At 43.4% G+C, this 17,935-nt stretch overlaps 1 protein-coding gene across 1 annotated transcript; it reads right to left on the reverse strand.

Moving 5' to 3' along the window:
* Window positions 1-5,154: 5,154 nt before the first annotated feature.
* Window positions 5,155-17,198, reverse strand: T265_12810 (hypothetical protein; the record flags this gene model as incomplete). Its single annotated transcript, XM_009165588.1, has 7 exons — window positions 5,155-5,279; window positions 9,002-9,190; window positions 13,922-14,043; window positions 14,445-14,577; window positions 15,566-15,739; window positions 16,613-16,829; window positions 16,941-17,198. Coding segments are annotated over 7 exons (1,218 nt in total), but the record flags the coding sequence as incomplete, so codon positions are not given.
* Between the last annotated feature and the right edge of the window lie 737 nt (window positions 17,199-17,935).

The raw sequence follows: 17,935 nt of genomic DNA on the forward strand, positions 1-17,935 counted from the left end.
CTTATATAATAGACATGGGGACTCGGAATATCCCTTAGTATCCGGGTGGTTTTTCGCCAATTCATGCAGTCTTTGTGGAACTGGTCAAGTTTGGGCAAGACGGTCCTTAATAGAGAATTCGTCTTGTTGGTGAAGCAAATCTATGCTGAAGAGCCGAGCAGCACTCTTCATTAGGAGATTTGGAACCCACATCCCACCCGATCGTTTGAACGCTTTACCAACTCGAGCAGTCAGCAAGCGCGACCACGTGATATGGTTTCCTTGACTGAGGGATGAGTGGTACTACACGCTGTCAAAATGCCAGCGAATCACACCAGTCACCAACCGCTTGTTGTCACACTATCAGTTGTTTAAACTACAAACCCGGGGTTCGACGGCTCAAAACTTGCTGGAGTTTCGTAAGATTCGCATTGCTGATAATTCTCGGCAAGGATAAAACAGCTGTACATTGCTTGTCGGCTTTCGAGCATATATTGGTTTCACTTACTGGAAGAAACCTCCGTTAAGATTTCCCAGATATCCTCACACTACAACAGAGGCAATCCTTTTTAGACGCCGACTTACAATGAACCTTTTCATTAATCGACATTTGGCAAAGCCTATGTATTCCACACCAGTGCGTATGATTGCGAACGGAAGGATAAATCTACGGAAAAGGCCACACGGAAGGAAGTTGTACGGTAGCAAACAGGAAGCAGACATAAGATTGTAGAATTGAAACCAGCATTCAGTTGAGTCTGTTATCCGTCTTCGAACGCGAAAAATCTCGAGACTCAATGCAAGCATGTCACGACGCATTTCAGTTTCAGCTGATGTTACTGGACGTCACATAGTAAATGCACAGATAGAGAATGAAGACCGAAACAGAGAGGAACGTTGTGCATCAACAGCTTGCGATGACTAACAAACTATGTAACATCATATGCATGTTTATGTTCTAATCACTGAACGGTATCAACCAATCAAACTTGAAACAAGGAACAAAGACACTCACCTCGGCTCTGTCGCATCTTACATAGAGGAATGTAATATTATTCCAACCTACCGACTCTATGCACAGCAATATACTCCGGTTAAAATCCAATCACCTTTCTCGAACCACCAACACTGCTTAGTTTGTCTGCTGCTGCGGATTCATCGCATAACAAAAATGCGGTTAAAGTACATTAAACGATCCACTGATGATCGACGGTACTTCGTCAGTTTCGAAGGTCTGCATGCAAGATAAACCATGTTTGCAGGTGGTGTAATTTTTGCAGAGAGCTAACCGTTAATTATAGTTCCTGAGTTCTCCCCATGAGTCTGCACGGTTTTCCTCTCACTTATCATAACAATGTGTCATAAACTTAAAACTGAATGAAGCGACAGTTGTCCGAAACTCTTAAGGCTTGTGTTTCGTACTGAGTTCACTTTTGGAAACCTGTTGCAAGCCTGCAACCCTTGTGCTTATTGTTGGCTTGAGACCACCAAGAAGAGTGTCCTAGCTTTTTCAGCGTGGTAATGGGACCTTTGTGCGATCGATACTAAAGCCCAGTCAAGCTAAATTATGACTGACCGAACAGTTAAGGACAAGAAATCTGATGTTCCCTCAGTCGCTAGGTAGATAATACACTGATACCGCTAGTATCCAGCGTTTTTGGTAGATGGGATAGTGTGTCAAATTTTCCAGGATTATGGATTCCAATAGCGGATCTGCAGACAAGCTCGAGGAGACGTTCAATGCACACTTTCACGTCCACAGCTGCTTTATTACTGAATCGAAGAACACAGAACCATCATTTCTGCTTTCTGGTGACTAATCCTTTTCTTGGAGAAAGTAGTAGAGTCACTAGGTAATTAAGGACACCAAAGCGCTTATGATTGTAGTCGCCTTTGAGTGGTTGCAGGCGTGCTAAGTGTGTTGATTGTTTCCTGTTCAGTTAGTTTGCCAAGAATGCTATATTTACGAACGCTGCTCACGAAGGCGCATCGCTTCTGATATGTTGGTATTATTAGATTGGAACTGCTGGCATCACGTTTCTTGAGGTTATTTAGGAATCAGGTGTCTCTGAACCACCATTGTTGCCTTCTTCAACTCGCTTGTTTGGTATTTAAACAGTCGCTACCTTTGAGACTACGGAATGTTCAGATTTAGTTCTATTCATCAAGGTAGAAGTTCGGTTGAATTCTGATGAGTTGACCGCAAAGTTCAATAAGATACTTCTATGCAGGTTGGTTTCACCTAATACTGACGAGGATGGAAAAACCCCATTCGTTAAGCCAGACGTTTGAGGATGTTATAAGTACCTGAAGGCATACCGAATACGATTTCTAGGGTTATCCACAGCATATGTTTCCATCCCCTTCAAGCAACGATGTTGCCTCAATAAGGTTTCAGGATATTTTTCGTCTCTACAAACACCAGTGTTTCTCAATGTGAGAAGTTATGTAGCTTGAGTTGCAGAAAGTCTTTGCCTTTTCTGCTTTCGAACTTTTTATCAATCGGAATACATTATCTAAACCAGGGTGCAATGAAACAAATGATCCCTAATGACACTTTCGGTAGCATTCTACAGTATCCTTCACACTCCTAAATTTCTGGGGATTTCGCTTCGACCTAGGTTAACAGTAATCCCGTGAGTTATACTGAACAACCTCAAGTCATCAGAGCTAACATAGAAGGGGGCCGTTCTGCCAGACAACACACCGAGCTTTCGACTCATGTCGTCAGATGAACTTGTGTTTGGCACATTTATTTCATCCTACTGTCAAAGGGATAGTAGTTCGTTAATTGCGTGAATTTCGCCCGGTGCTGAACGAATTTGTCTCACTGCCCAGAAGGAAGAATAGTGTTAATTTATACTCATCAGAAGTTCTAAATTAAACCGGCACTTACCCCAGGGAAATCCATGCGATGGGTAGGTACCTGGAGCGGAAAAAACGTGAAGTTAGCCACTATACGTCGGCAGTGTCTGTATTTGTTGGTAGTGTGAGGAGATTTGGGATTTTTGTGGGATTTCGTCCTGTAAGTGAAGCCAATCTATGCTGAAAAGCCGAGAAGCACAGTGCTTCATCATATAACCGCTAAGTCTAACAATAGCAGGATTCTGCGAAAAGCACCTATTTGCACACCGGTTTGGTTTCAACAAGAAACTCAATTGAATTCACACCGAATCTTTTATTAACGATATTCTTTAACTAAACGTACTGAGCAGTGTGGCCTGTCTTGATAACCTACTGCGACAAATAGAATATCGTGCCAATTGAACTTAAAGTAGAAGTTTTGCAGCACTCTCATCTAGAGACTATCACAGACGAGAGATCCAATTATGTATTTCTTTAGAAATGAAGCGGTGTACAAATGAGTATATTTTGTGGCGCTCATACAACCTGGGTTCAAGTAGAGCTTGAGTTCAACGGAAACTCGGTGAATGTGACAGCCTGGTAACTCCAAGTAGGAAGAAACTGGTCGGGCTGTCGAGGAGTTTTCAGCAACCTTGTTAGTAGCGCTGTCTCTAAAAAATAGTAGGATTTGTTTCCGGAACTGTTTTAAGCCTTCGAAAAAACACTGATCAAACTACACTGAAAAGATATGAGACGTGTGCTACAATGTGTTGACGTCTGTTTTACTATGTTCGGTCGCGATCAGGATTTTACTTGGTACAAACTGTGTTACATTCTAATTCGTGAAACATGCCTGTGGACATATCAATGGTGTTGCTGCGGTCAGTTCTTTTGACCCAACATAATGGGATGGGTGAATAAAAAAATTTTGATGAAATTTAAAAGTCGTCACAGTATAAGTGTGACACCATTTTCAATTCTTCACAGGCACCCCCCATTTCCACCCACCCTAACTTCCGTGCTACCTCTGACTGCTCATCATTTTGAGATATGCTAATTTGCATACTTACCGACTGGTTCCTGCAAAGTTCCACTCGTTGCCAGAGCCTTGGGGATGGTCAGCATCTACAGTTTCCTAGTCACACCCAAATAGCACATAAGCGCCTGCTAGTAAAGGCTTTACTCTACAGATTTCGCAACCCCCAAACAACAGGGGTAATCTTGGACAGGGCTTATCCAGAGGATTTATCTAAGGTTCCTAGTAGAATCCGAAAACAAACGAACCGGTTACACCGGACCAACAGGAAGGATAAGCAACTGGATTCAAAGCCGTCAACCCTTACATAGGCATCAGCCTTTTTTAAAGATTTTTTCTACTTCACTTCAGCTAAATCCGAGACTGACCGCCGAAGGATCCACTGTGCGCAAACGTCAGACTGAAGGCTCAAAGCTATCCAACTCTCATTTAGTCTACTAATTCTCCTGTACCTGAAGGGGTGCTCATAGTGGAAGGACAAACAGACACCGAGCGGAAACCTCAGGGGAACATATTCCGAACCGGAGAACCGTCAAGTCGCATTCCTGCATCTTCAACAGCCAGACGTCTTTTAGGTGCTTGTTATCGGTTTAATCCGGCCACCTCTTTGTTGCTCAGCACAAACTTCATGGCTTCAGAGGTAGGCAAAATATTACTGACCAAAGCAGACCTATCACAGCTACCAACAACAGTTGAAACGCACGATCTGGTTGCTTTGGCATTGATCAGGTGACATACGCAAATCAACCAATCAGCGTCTACTTTGCATTATTTCTTTGGCTCGTTGGTTTCAAGTCCACGGTGAAAAAATGTTGACATGTTGCACCAAGTGTTTTCCACTGATTTTAAACAGATGGGCAAAGGGGATACGTTGTTTCAAATTGGTCACTGGGAAAATTGATTTGTTTTGATCCCTAGTACCTACGTCCACTGAGCTGGGAAAATTGATTTATTTTGATCCCTAGTACCTACGTCCACTGAGAAAACGGAAGTTGAAGTTTGTGAAATTTCATTGTCCGGCCGAATCTTATTGTAACTTCGAATATTTGTGTTACTTTGTAGACTGAAGGTAATTCGTTAGGAGCAGATCTTCTGCACATGACCAGTACACCCCTGAAAAAGATTACCCATGCTGTACTCGTAACGCATAAATTGAAACCACGAGAAAAATGGCATCATGTGTGGGCAAAATAACATGTGATGTTTGTCAGGATTTATAAATCACGGGCACAAATACAAGGTTTAGCGCATATTTCAACCGACCGAGGTTAGCAATAGCACTTACGAAATACCTCTGTGCTGTTTCGGAATATACCGTACGGTGTCTCCACAACGCACGTGTACAACCCGTAGTCATGCATTGTCAGATTTGTTATGAACAAAGTGGTTTTTAGTTCCTTCTGTAGTGAACCCATTGTATCTGGGGGGTTGGGCGGGAGAAAGAAAGGAGGAAGGACTAAATGAGTTGTGAAGGGAAAATCTTCTGAATCGTTGTAGTGGGAGTCAGAGACTGGTTCCTGTAGCAGCGTCGAAGGGCAAACAACGTTCTATAAAACGGTTGGAGACGCACTGTCGAGTTTTGTTGTATTGCTGCAGCAGTCTTCCAATCGGACACCCAGCAATAGAGAATTCTTTGGTGTATTTTCTAAGGGGAAACACGCGAAATCAACAAAAAGCAACCAAGGTACACCACACCCACCCATAGTACCCTGTTCAGCAGTTAGGTTACAGTATTCCACCGCCTCATTGGGTTCTTGCTAATTCCAGATAGATAGACGATCGACAAACGAGTACAGTTAAACTTTGGAACTTGTTACATGGCTGCAATACTAAAAATCCGTGATAGATCAATACTGATTGATTTCTCGTTAAGTGATTTGTGGAAAAATTGCCCTGGCGTAACAGCCTGAGCTGGCCGACGTAAGATTGCTTTTCCGAAAGATTTCACCAATACAATGACTTTTAAGAAGCCATTCATTAACGTGCTCTTTCGAGCGGTGATTCGGCGAAGACCGGCGTCCGTGCATAGGTTTCAACCCGGGAAGCCTACAGTACAGACCAATAGCCTATGAGCCTCAGAAAAGCAATAGACAACATTTCAGGAAAGTAGCAAACCAACCGCCCAAGCAGTATTCTATTAGGTGATTTGTATCCACACCACTAGCTTCTGTGTATCACTTCTGCTGTAGTGGCACTATTATTCTAAATAATACACTCGAATCAGAGTATACTGTGATTACTGTGAGTGGTTGCGAGATTTGAACACTCTGCATCCAAATATCATGCACCATAACTGGCCTTCTGTACAAGTGGTGCAACTGCTCCGGTTAGTTTAAACGAAAGAGAAGGGATTTCACTTCCTAACAGCATGTCGGATGACTGCAGTTCATATTCCAGCACCGCCAAGAATGTGCACTACTTTTAAGTTCAAGTAGGGGCAAACCTCGGCTTGATTTGATCCAACCGAAACACTTACACAGAGACAAGAGAGGATACTTCCACAACAGACATCACGAAAACAAATTCTGAATTTCAGGTGGCCTCGGGATCCGTAGAATCTCCATTCAAATCACCTCCGTTGGAGCAGTCGTCCTCGTGTCCTCAGACACTATTCTGTAGAATCCAGACCAGAAGTGAGAAGCACTGGGACCCGAGTTCTCCTCTTGCCAGGGCTTATCAACAGTGTATATCCCTTATCATGCCGCAGTGTGGATTCCAGACATCCTAAGCTAAATACGGGCACGTAACCACTGGTCAACTACTTCTCGGGAGATAAATTCGGGTCCAGTGCTTTCTCTCTTTGACGTGGACTCTTTAGAATAATAGTGCCAGGACAGGATGAAGACTGTTGAAAAAGGGTGTGATGTGAATGGATCCATTACCACTCCTAACATATCAAAGTCTCCAGCTAGGTTTCATGTGTTCTTGATGTTACCTGAATGGGAAGTGCGAACAACAGGTTTGACGTGCGATGAATACATAATTCTGAAGGATAAGGAGCACTCGATCCTGTCTAAGTGTGGGTTGGCCACATACCCGATCGTTCACTTTTAGTACATTGAAAGTTGTACCCGGAAAATTGTGGGGTCATGCTCCTCCTGGGAAATCTGAGGTACCCCTTCCTGAGGATCCTGAATTACATCGAAGCAGCCATTTAAAGATCTCTTTTGCAGACCAGCATGACATAGCTTACCCGGGAGTAAAAATTAAATTTAAGGATTACATTTTCTACACAATTAAAAAGAGCATTTCCCAACTTTCACATTCCGTTTTGTCGTATTGTTTGATCTAACCACAATGATGATGGGAAAAAAATAAATTCGAACGTTTCTGACATCCCCATCTCCTATGAGATGGTCACAAAACCCTCGAAAACGGCTTTCACAAGGCTTTACTGAAAGATTAGAAGATATTTCAAAATCCTACGTCATTTCTGAAGTAAATGGGCGTTTCTGATCCTGAACTCGCTGTTCTCTGAGCTTTCGGGATAAAACTTCACTACATTTTTGAGTCTTCTGAAGAACAATCACAGCATATGATACAAGTATTTCTGTTTGAATAATATAAACAAATTTTACTTCCCATGCTAACGCTGTTAACGGGAATCGAGCGGTTGATTTAATTTGTCGCAATCCAATGTCAGCAAACAGCGGTAGATTTGAAATTTCATATCATTATAACTGGAAACTTTTGTCACGGGCGTCAGTAGCAAACTATTCCGGGCACAAAGTGTTCTCATCGCGAGCTGTTGCCTTATATCTTCATTGGGAGTAGTCAGCTGCAACCGTCTTTTGTTTTTCTTTGTGATTAGATCATTTGTCAGTTATTAGCTGTTATGGGTGACTTCTCAAGTTGCTACTGAGGATCATCCACTTCAGTAATATCTTCTCCTGAAAACTATTTACTAGCAACCGATAACGAACACATAAGCACAACTTACCCAGATGGTTTGACCATTTGTGCCGACAGAATCTGAGGAGGATGCTGACATACACAGATATAACGAACACATAAGCACAAATTTGCCAGGCGGTTCAAACATTTGTGCTGACAGAATTCGAGGAAGATGCTGACATAACACGATACTCATAAAATGGCTATGACTGAAAACTCCTCAACAACTCACTACCAGTTCTGCTCTTCTTGGGGCTCACCCCGTAGGTATAGTTTCTGAGTTTTCGTCAACTCTATTTTCTACTTGAATATCAGACTGTGCGCGGTCGGCAAAATGCCCACATTTGCAAACCACTTTAGTGTTATCTGGCAATCAGTCATTATCGGCTGTGAAAAACGCGTACTTGCTGTTCACTGGCTATAGTTGCCAGAGTTTTATTCGCCGATGATTTGGGGAGGTGAGTTAGCTAGCTACTTATTAGGAATGGTAGCTGATATAAATGGTTCGTAAATAGAGGGGTCTCAACGGACCTTTCATTGTAGAGATTGGGGGAGACCTGTGCATTGAAGGCAACAGCTTGGATGCATGAATGCCACTGAGAGAGGAAACTGATTGAACCTCTCGTTTATCCAATGAACTTGCAAGACTATTGCTCTCAGGTTCACCGCAATTGCTACTGCCCTATCAGTGCCACTAGAAGCAGCCGGATTCCCGCCTGGAAAGACGAAATTTGATGTGCTTAAGCAACACAACACACACGCACATCGTGTTCTCTCCTGTCATAAACGTCCTGGAAAGAATTTGATGTGCTTAAGCAACACAAGTATTACGGGAGTTTTGCACATCGTGTTCTCTCCTGTCATAAACGTAAAAACAATCTCCTGAGTCAAGCGTTCGCAAACAGTATCTGCTTCAAAGAGCATTAGGCGGATGAAGCGGCAAGATGGGCGGAACCGGCATGAGGCTATCGATGGGTTTTTGATTATTTCATGAGCTGCATCTGGATGACCAGGTTCCTCATCATTGTGGTCGTTAAACGGACGTTTCTCAGGATTACGCTAGCATGGTACAGACGATGAATCCGGGAACAAGGTATATGCCTTAAGTTTTCTCGGGGATGAAACTAGAAGTTCCTTTCGTATGGTCAAACAGAACTAGGAATTTATGTGGGTTCGAACCCTCGATTCCTCGGAATTTATTACTTTCACATATCGTACTCAAAAAAACAACGATGACAACAAACTTACCTACGATCATGCAGTATTTCTCATTTGGCATGGGAACCAGACAATTGCTGTTCGGTCCGTAAATCGGCCGTTGTTCAAACTCCCAGTGGAATCTGTTTATCGGATTTCCAGTAATCAATGCTCGTACCATTGTCGTCCGGTAAAGCAACTGTCCGATTTTCGTATTTGCCATTCGGATGGTAGGCGGAACTTGAGAAGACAAACGCGGATGAATTTATGATGCATCTGAACATCACGCTTGCCCAGACAGAGATAGTTGACGAAAAAGCTGCAACCTGAGGTTTACTCTGAGTTAATTATAGACAGAGCCTGTGAACCTGGAAGGTACTAAGTGATATAATTAGCTGAGATAAAACCTGTTCGGCTCTGAAGCTAGGGATTATAATCGCCCGTTTCCTTCCTCCTCTTCCCATCACATCGAGGTGCTGCTGCCGTACAACCATATGGTGTTTAGTACTAAAAATGAAAGGACCTGGTGATAAGCTCACACAACCGCTCTAACGCTCACTGGAATGCTATGGGCAGATCATGATAGCACGAACTAACTCGCCAGCCTCCTTACCTTAAGGTGTTTTCCTCTCGGCTAATATTTTTCGAGCATATTAGTAACGGCATATCACGTCCGTAATCGGTGTTTGGCTTTAACACCATGATTTGCCTCCCCCTATCAATTTTTCTAAAGACACCTTTTCCTAGTCCACATATTCCGCAACCCCAGTTGCCGCATTAACTGTGACAAACTCCGCATGGCGATAAAGCTCATTGCCGTCAGTCGCCAGACCCGCCTTGTCGTACTTTACGGTATACTGACTTTTTGGACTCTTATGGCCTCACGGATGTACAGCAAACTCGCTGGAAATTACGCTTATATATGCGGTTTGTGAAGCCTAAGGGCGATGGTTTAGGTAACCGAAAGAGGGTCAGGAACGGATAGACGATTTTCAAAATGAAGAAACCAGTGGAAACCCACTGGTGCCATTAGGTAAGTCTGTCGTTAAAGCCGAGTGTACTACGGAAACCAGGCGCAGCGAACTCCTCGCAAATCCCATAACTTTCAGGGTACCGATTCGGGACTACTCCTTTTGAGGGTGCAAGTGAAGGACTGTAGTCCTGAACTTGCCAAAGTCTAGTTATTCGTACTAAACGGTTCTGGAGACCGTACACCCGGTGAACGACTAGAACTGAATTGACTGACGGGTTTCAAACGCTCAAGGCGCTACCTCAGTCAGACGTCCTGACAGATGGGTCAGCCGACGGACACAATCAGGACATGTTCGTCGTTTAAACCGTCAGGCAAACCAACCACGTCACTCAAACGTGGCATGTTCGCTCGTTCAGACGTGTTAATACAGGCGTATCGAGGTTGCGCTGGTGAAGTAGTGGTAACACGATAGCCTCTTCAAACCCCAGCATTCGATGGTGAAAGACAGAGCTGGGAACCGGCTATTCTGGTTGTTTTAACAACCTAGAGAACAAAGTCCCATATAGTCGCCGGCAAGACGCCCCACCTGATGATGCTAGGGAGAGAGGTTAGAACAGGATTAAATACCTACTCACAAGGTTGCTGAAAACTGTTCGACAGCCCACGACCGGTTTCGCCCTTCTTGGGACGGTGACCAAGAGTGTAACGTTCAGGCATGATTTATAGAAAACGCGGAGACATCCAAGATCGAATTGTGGACCGAAGACTCGTTCCCATATGTGCATCCCGCACTTATAAGGGCTTGAGGTGTTTTTTAAATTGAAACCTACTATTTACGTGACAAGGAGAGCTGCCATGTATCTGCATGTTAAATAAACAGGAGACGAAAGTTTCTATAGTAACAGTCCAACAGTCATGACCATCCGAGAAAGCCTTGTCGGCTTAGGCAGAGCAGGAGAGTTCGTGCTTTCACTTGTAGCGGCAGCATGAACCACGTAACAAGCACCTTGTCCGATTACCTCAAGTGTTTTGATTCCGGCAGTGACTCGGAAACGAAGATGTTTCTTTGCTATTGAGAGTTTGACTGATCTTTTGATCTGAAGGACATAGACTGTTAGAAAGCTAATTTTGGATCTTTTGATCCCGGCTAAAGCTTTAGTTATTCACGTATCAACAATTTTCCCTTCGAGTACATGGCTTAGAGCCCCTCGAAAGCACCCTCTGGGAGTGCCTAGCTCCGGTTGGTTTGGCGTATGTGAACGGAGCTCGATCTTGTACACTTAATATAGATAAAAGGTAAACTCGGTGGTTCGCACCATATTTTGTTCGACTTGGCGCATGTGGGATTAGTACTTAATGCAAAAAGCCGACAGTTAACACTGATAACCCTCTTGTATAAGCCCTGATATTGCGATGTTCTGATGTTTGTCTATTCACTTATTGATTATTGACAGAATATCTCGTATAGCTAATGCTATATTACGCCACCGTTTATTAAGATATCGGATGTAATCCCTCATACGTAAGCCAGGTCACAAAGTGGAGGAAATAAAAACCTGATTCAAACGTCAAATGTTCTTGTCATCAGTCCTCAAAATGATGCTAGGGAAGGGTGGCCGAAAAATTCACGGGGACCTAGTCTGTTTGAAATCAACTTCTTTGGTAAGGGACAACAGCATTGTTAGCCCTTTTGATGACTCGATTCTCATGAGTCGGTAGATATTTAATTGAGAGATATTTAATAGATAATAAATAAAGCAATGTTTTTGTGAAGACAGGAGTATGTCCATGTCAGGTTCTAAGCTCAAACGTTTTGGGTAAACGGATACATTCATCTCACAACAGAGTTCATGAAGTGTTCAAAATCCTGCGGGGAATTTTGAGTAACTGCGGCTGATGTTGGAGTTCGGGTTACATCAAATTCCAAATCCTGTAGCCTATGAGATTCTATCCAGAATATTATTGTTCGACCGGATTTGTCGTCGAGGTTATGTATCAATTGATCATTCTCCACAAGGGGCAATATAATACATATTTCCCTGTATCGTCGTCAATAAGAGATTGCAATCAGGGGTATGCGTTTATTGCATTTGATGACACAACACAGACACAATACAGGAGTACCCATCCTAGAGGAAGCGCTGAAGATACCACAAATTCTCATTTTGTGGACGAATTCATCCTGCTCTGAGGATTTGGAGTGCAGAATTTTTATCCACTTTTTTAACTACTCATGCCAGATAAAGTAGTATCTCAGGGTTCAATGGAATTGTTGCACGTAGTATAGCTGAGCGAGTGCAAGGCGTATTTTTAAGTGGACGGTGTGTGTCTACACAAAATATTCATACAAGGTACTAAATGTCACATTGTATATGGGCCGCTTGTTTTTATTTAGGTTGCCTTTAAATCCCACACACTCCTAATAATTTTGCACGTCAACCGCACCTTCCGCTAAAACTCTGGGTCCGGCACTTAAGGTCCTATCTGACCGGAGTCCCTGTATTGTGACGTCTCTTTCAGTGAAATCAATTTATTTATCACATGGTGTAAGATGTCCAACACTTTATTGTCCCTAATCCTCAAAAACCTTTCGTGCTTTGCTATGGTGGTGAGGTATGTGGACGCAGTTGATGGGTTAGAAAACCGCTTACGTTAGTGTGATGAAAATGGTACATTTTAGGAGTTTCGGGCAACCTCTTGCTGCCTGATCGACTAATTGATTTAATTAAATGTGCATCTTGCCCTAAAGGAGCCAAGAAGCATCATAATTCACTGGACCAACCATGGCAACTTGGACAGAATACAAGCTTCGTATTCCGAAATTTGCCGAGTCAGATGGGCATGCTGGACAAGTCGATGAATAACGAGTATTTCTCTAGATCATATCTCCCTCCGTACACGCATGTTTGCGCAATGATCTTGTTTGTATGGAACTCACAACGGCATGCTAAATTCGCCACAAAATTACTGCTCTGAAGCAGTTACTGGTGCAGATTATGCCAACATCATCACGACTGAATGGGTTCGGTGTGGAACTGACAACGGCATGCTAACTTCGCTACAAAATTACGGCTCTGAAGCAGTTACTGGTGCAGATTATACCAACATCATCACGACTGAATGGGTTCGGGGAGGACAGGCAAAAGGCTTGTTTACCAGAGGCAGACTACTCAAATCGTCAGTGCTGAACAGAATGATATGGCCATGGTAGAATGTAGTGCATTTAGCTTTTGTGGTTTCTTGTTGCGAGCAGGAAAATCTTCCGTTATCCGGGGGTATTTAGGAACTAGATCATACGTTATTTGGGACTACCGATTGCATGCACTGTGGCATCTATACCCGTAGAGTCTTGTCTTTTTTTTCTAGGAAATTTTTTAGACTTGACTGTTGAGCTGTGTATTGTGCAGTTTGATGTGACCAGAGATTGCATGTATGTATCTTTGTCTGACTGTCATATTTTGTGCCTCAAAAAGTAACTGGACAATTTAGGATATACTTGTAGATGCCCACGAGACCCGGGTTCATCGGCTTGGCTGGTTATGCGCATTTGAAAGCAAGCCTAAATGGCGGATTAAACCAGAGGATTGTTAGCGATATGGATACGGGATGTGATATTGAACTCTGGAGTTAATTTGGTGGCCTCTTTGGGGTCGATAACTCAGGTATGATGGCCAAACATAGAGAAAATAATTAATAGATTGATTGTTAACGTGTTGCAACAGTTCTACAAAACAATCGATAGATTGGTATTCCATGATTTCCCGCATCGATAAGGTCTTGATCACTTCAAAGGCTTTTCCAGTTGAGAGCGACAGACCCTTTACCACGACAATAGAGTACGAATCGTCAAAACTGGAACCTACAACCAACTTGAAGTAGTCCATGCATGAGGATGCTTTCGTTAATCTTATCCAGTCGACCATTCCGATTGGTTGATTCAACCGAGTCTAGATTGAGTACTACTCGTCCCTCATCGCTGGTGTTCTGAACAGAAAAACTTGTGGGACAGCGCATTGAAGATGTCTCTTCAAATGGTGACGAAATATCTGCAAATCGATTACCAAGGTCGGCGAACAGATCAACAGCCACCTGATCAATTACCAGTCGATAGATTCGTATTCTATGATTTCCCGTATCGATAAGGTCTTGATCATTTCAAGGGCTTTTCCAATTGAGAGCGGCAAACTTTTTACTACGACAATAGAGTACGAATCGTCAAAACTGGAACCTACAACCAACTTGAAGTAGTCCATGCATGAGGATGCTTTCGTTAATCTTATCCAGTCGACCATTCCGATTGGTTGATTCAACCGAGTCTAGATTGAGTACTACTCGTCCCTCATCGCTGGTGTTCTGAACAGAAAAACTTGTGGGACAGCGCATTGAAGATGTCTCTCCTCGAATGGTGACGAAATAACTGCAAATAAATTGCCAAGGTCGGTGAACAGATCAATAGCCACCTGATCAATTACCAACATGCAATTTCGGTTTCCGTAATGACGCTTTAACACAAATAAGTACTTACAATGTACGTCTAACTCGATAACGCGTGATGCCATCCGTTCAAGTCCGTTTTGTGCCACACACTTGTACAGGCCGTTCATCGTCCTTGTCACATTGAAAATTTGCAGATGATTGGCTTCAACAGTGAATCCTTGAATGAGGAACGGTGAAAAATGGTTAAAGAATGAATAGTCCATCATAGTTGATGCTATTTTCCGTATCATACCAATTACTAGACCAATGAAAACTATTCTTCAGAGTAGTGGTTAGTGACATATGAAAAGTACTTCGACAACATTCTTGCCAGCCAATCTCAATCAGAGAATATCGTAGACGAAATCTTTGCTTGAGTCACACTTAGGTCCCCCATTAATCCAACCTCAGTCTACAAATGAGTGTTTTGCTAAAGGTCAAAGGTCATTCAAAGGATTCAGAAAGGAAGTGTCGTTGTGGAAAGCAAACAGTTCGGTTTTGACCATTTAGCTATGACAGTAAATGCAACTGGTTTGCTAGACAAATGTAAATAAAAGCCATAGTTGGGCCTACCATAAATGGTAATTAAGCATAAGGTGAGCTGGTGGCTTTTATCAAGGCCTATTGCCCGATTGGTTCTGACCGATAAAGACCAGCTTACCGAACACCAACATTTCAGGTTTTACAAGGCAGAATATAATTCTGCACGCATTTCTGTGATCAACCCTATTACCTGCGGATCTTCGATAGGTAGGGCAGACTTCCAAGTTTTAGCTTGTAATCTATCGGCCGATTGGTCAGTGAGTTGACTGAATCAGCCGGGAAGATTTGATGAGCTGGCACGTATGATCTCCAATTTGTCCATAAAACGCAAGTCCCAACGAAACTGCACGTTCAGTGGTGTACAGTAGGGGGACAAGAACCTTTAAATCTGTCTGGGGTTGGTCACAGAAGGGTTTGTTTTTCAGCAAACGGTCGCCACGTTTGAACAATGAGGTAAACAGGGGCTTGGAGACCACTTTGAAAGAAACGAAGGGACGGAGTAAGAAGAATCTTACTTGGATGAGTGCAAGCATTCTAGCAATCCGTTGTCTCAAAAGTGCAGTTCGTTAAAAAAATATGTTAATCGAGCAAGTTAAATAATCGTCTATCAATTGATGACTTACTCGGAGAATTTGCCAGACGGCCCAGCTGTATGGAAGATCCGTCCTGGCCAAGCAAGTACCAAGTCACATTGGGTTGTGGCACGCCCCATGCTTTGCAGTGTAACACAGTGTCATCCCCTTCTTGGACGACAACTCGAGTCGGGCTTGAACTGTTCTCATAGATGATCGGTGGTACTATAGGTCATCAACAGAGAAACGAACGGAGAACGAGTGTTTGGGTTTCGTGCCAACAGTGATCGAGGAGCATTCTATAAATACTGGCATCAGATGCTAAATCGACCGAGCCAACGGCCACTGGCAGTCTACTCTCAATCACTTAGAAAGTGGATATAAAACGAAAAGCATTGATCTACCAGAACCGTGTGACGAAACTTATTTTATCGTTTTCATGTATGCTCGTGCCGAGCATCATACGTTGGTCGTACGACAAGGAATTTGTTGGACAGAATGCGAGAACACAATCCCGTATCTCTGAGGGATAGTAGGAAGAAACCAGGCTCCCAGGCTCAAGCGCGATTGCATCACATTTGGCCGAAACCAGTCATGTCATAGACAAGGAGCAAGCCGTCACTATCATATACCGGGTACCTCTGAAACCGATCACGCTGGTACGATCCAGACTACTATCGATCGCGGAGGCGAGTGGAATCCGGTTGCTGGATCCGCAACTTTGCATTCAAAAGAAACTTGTGTGACCTCCGAACTTGAACTGGCCTACGAAACAGTCGGTCCCACAAGTCCGTCTGACATTGACGTCACTTGCCTGATTCCGCGACCCATTGACCTGTCCCTCACCCAACCCACTTCCCTTTGATTTCTGTTTCTCTAAAGTGTATGTAGCCCCGATCTTAACCTTTTCCATGTGATTTCTCCTACCATTTAATTTTGTGATGTGTTAGCCAAGAGGAACAATCACAGAAAACAACCTTTGTTCGCCACCTTCTTCGTTCTCATTAGGATCTAGGGGTTTTCAGTTCTAAGACAGGTTCACAAAGCGGCATTTACTACTCAAGTTCTAATCGAGAATAAATATTTTCAAGCGCATACCCAAAACGTTTAGCCGGATCTTCCTCTTGTAGACATGTTGGCCCGTCGAATAGAGACAGATGTACGTTCCTTCATCAGCCTGTTGAACGTTATCAATGCGTAAGTCCATGATAGTTTGATCGAAGGATGACATATCCAAGATGAATCGTGTATCTGGGTGGGTACGTCGGTTATCGTGAATCAAGTAGTCGTTGGTGCTCGCGCGCTTCCACAGCAGCTGAAAATCATGACAGACGTTTAATCATCTGTTGCGCTTGATATTTTAAATTAGATGAACTCGGAGTTGGATGCAGACATTCACCTAAAGGTGGAATGAATCTACACTTACCGTTCCTTTGTTTGTAGCATCCCAGCCCACTCCTTCCGCCGATTTCTTGATTGGACGGCATGGTAGTAAAGCCGTGTTATTCACCACAGCTTCCACTATGATGGAGGCAAAGTCTTCCGCGCCAAACTGTTTGTTTTCTGTGTCTTTCCCCGGAGTGCCTTCTTCCTTCGCATCGCTCGAACCGACGTCAACTTCCGGCTGTTTTGGCCAAATCAGGTCGGCCGGTTCAGAGTTGGGAAACTGTGCAGTTTCAGGCTCAACTGTAAGGAGGGAGACAAATTAGCTTCCAGTAGATTGGAAAAAACATCCCTTTCCGAACATTTTCACAATCAAGTACCCTCGATTAAGTAAGGATCGGTCGTCTTTCTGGGCAAGTCTGTATTCTCTTATGAGGAGTTATTAGCAAACTGATGACCACTGTTTACTTTTTGCAGGTTTAGTTAGCCGAGAGGTCGCAAACTTATGGCATCCATTACTCGTCCGGACGACTGTAGGCACTGTTATACGGTGCACAAGCCGGTGCTTCCCTGGATCGATTCGACGATGGACCTGGCCATAAGTTCCAGTGGGTTGAAGAAACAATAACCACACTGGCTGATCAGATAGCCACTGATCTGTTTGCTAAGCTTGACAGTTTGCTTGCAAACGTTCCTCCAGCAGACGGAGAGATGACATCAACTGCACAATGAAAACGTCTCTTCGACCAAAGGTAAAAAATTTACAGGCCAAACGCAAAGCTTGGTGAACTGACCAAAGGTTGCCAAATCAACCACTAGTAAACATACCCGGGCTACTAATGTATCAACACACTGAAATACAGTTTGCATGGTCTCGACTGTGATCGAAAGCCAGTCACAAGGCCGTTAAGCGAAGCATAAGTCAGAGCTTCGTGTGATCCGTAGGTTTGAACTCGCTCCCATATAGAACGGATAGCATTTTCAACTCTCCTATTTTCGGAAAATAATAGTTGCGTCGAGTTCAAATGCTATAGCTCA

The sequence above is a fragment of the Opisthorchis viverrini genome (genome assembly GCF_000715545.1).
Source record: "Opisthorchis viverrini unplaced genomic scaffold opera_v5_16, whole genome shotgun sequence".
Lineage (NCBI taxonomy): Eukaryota > Metazoa > Platyhelminthes > Trematoda > Opisthorchiida > Opisthorchiidae > Opisthorchis > Opisthorchis viverrini.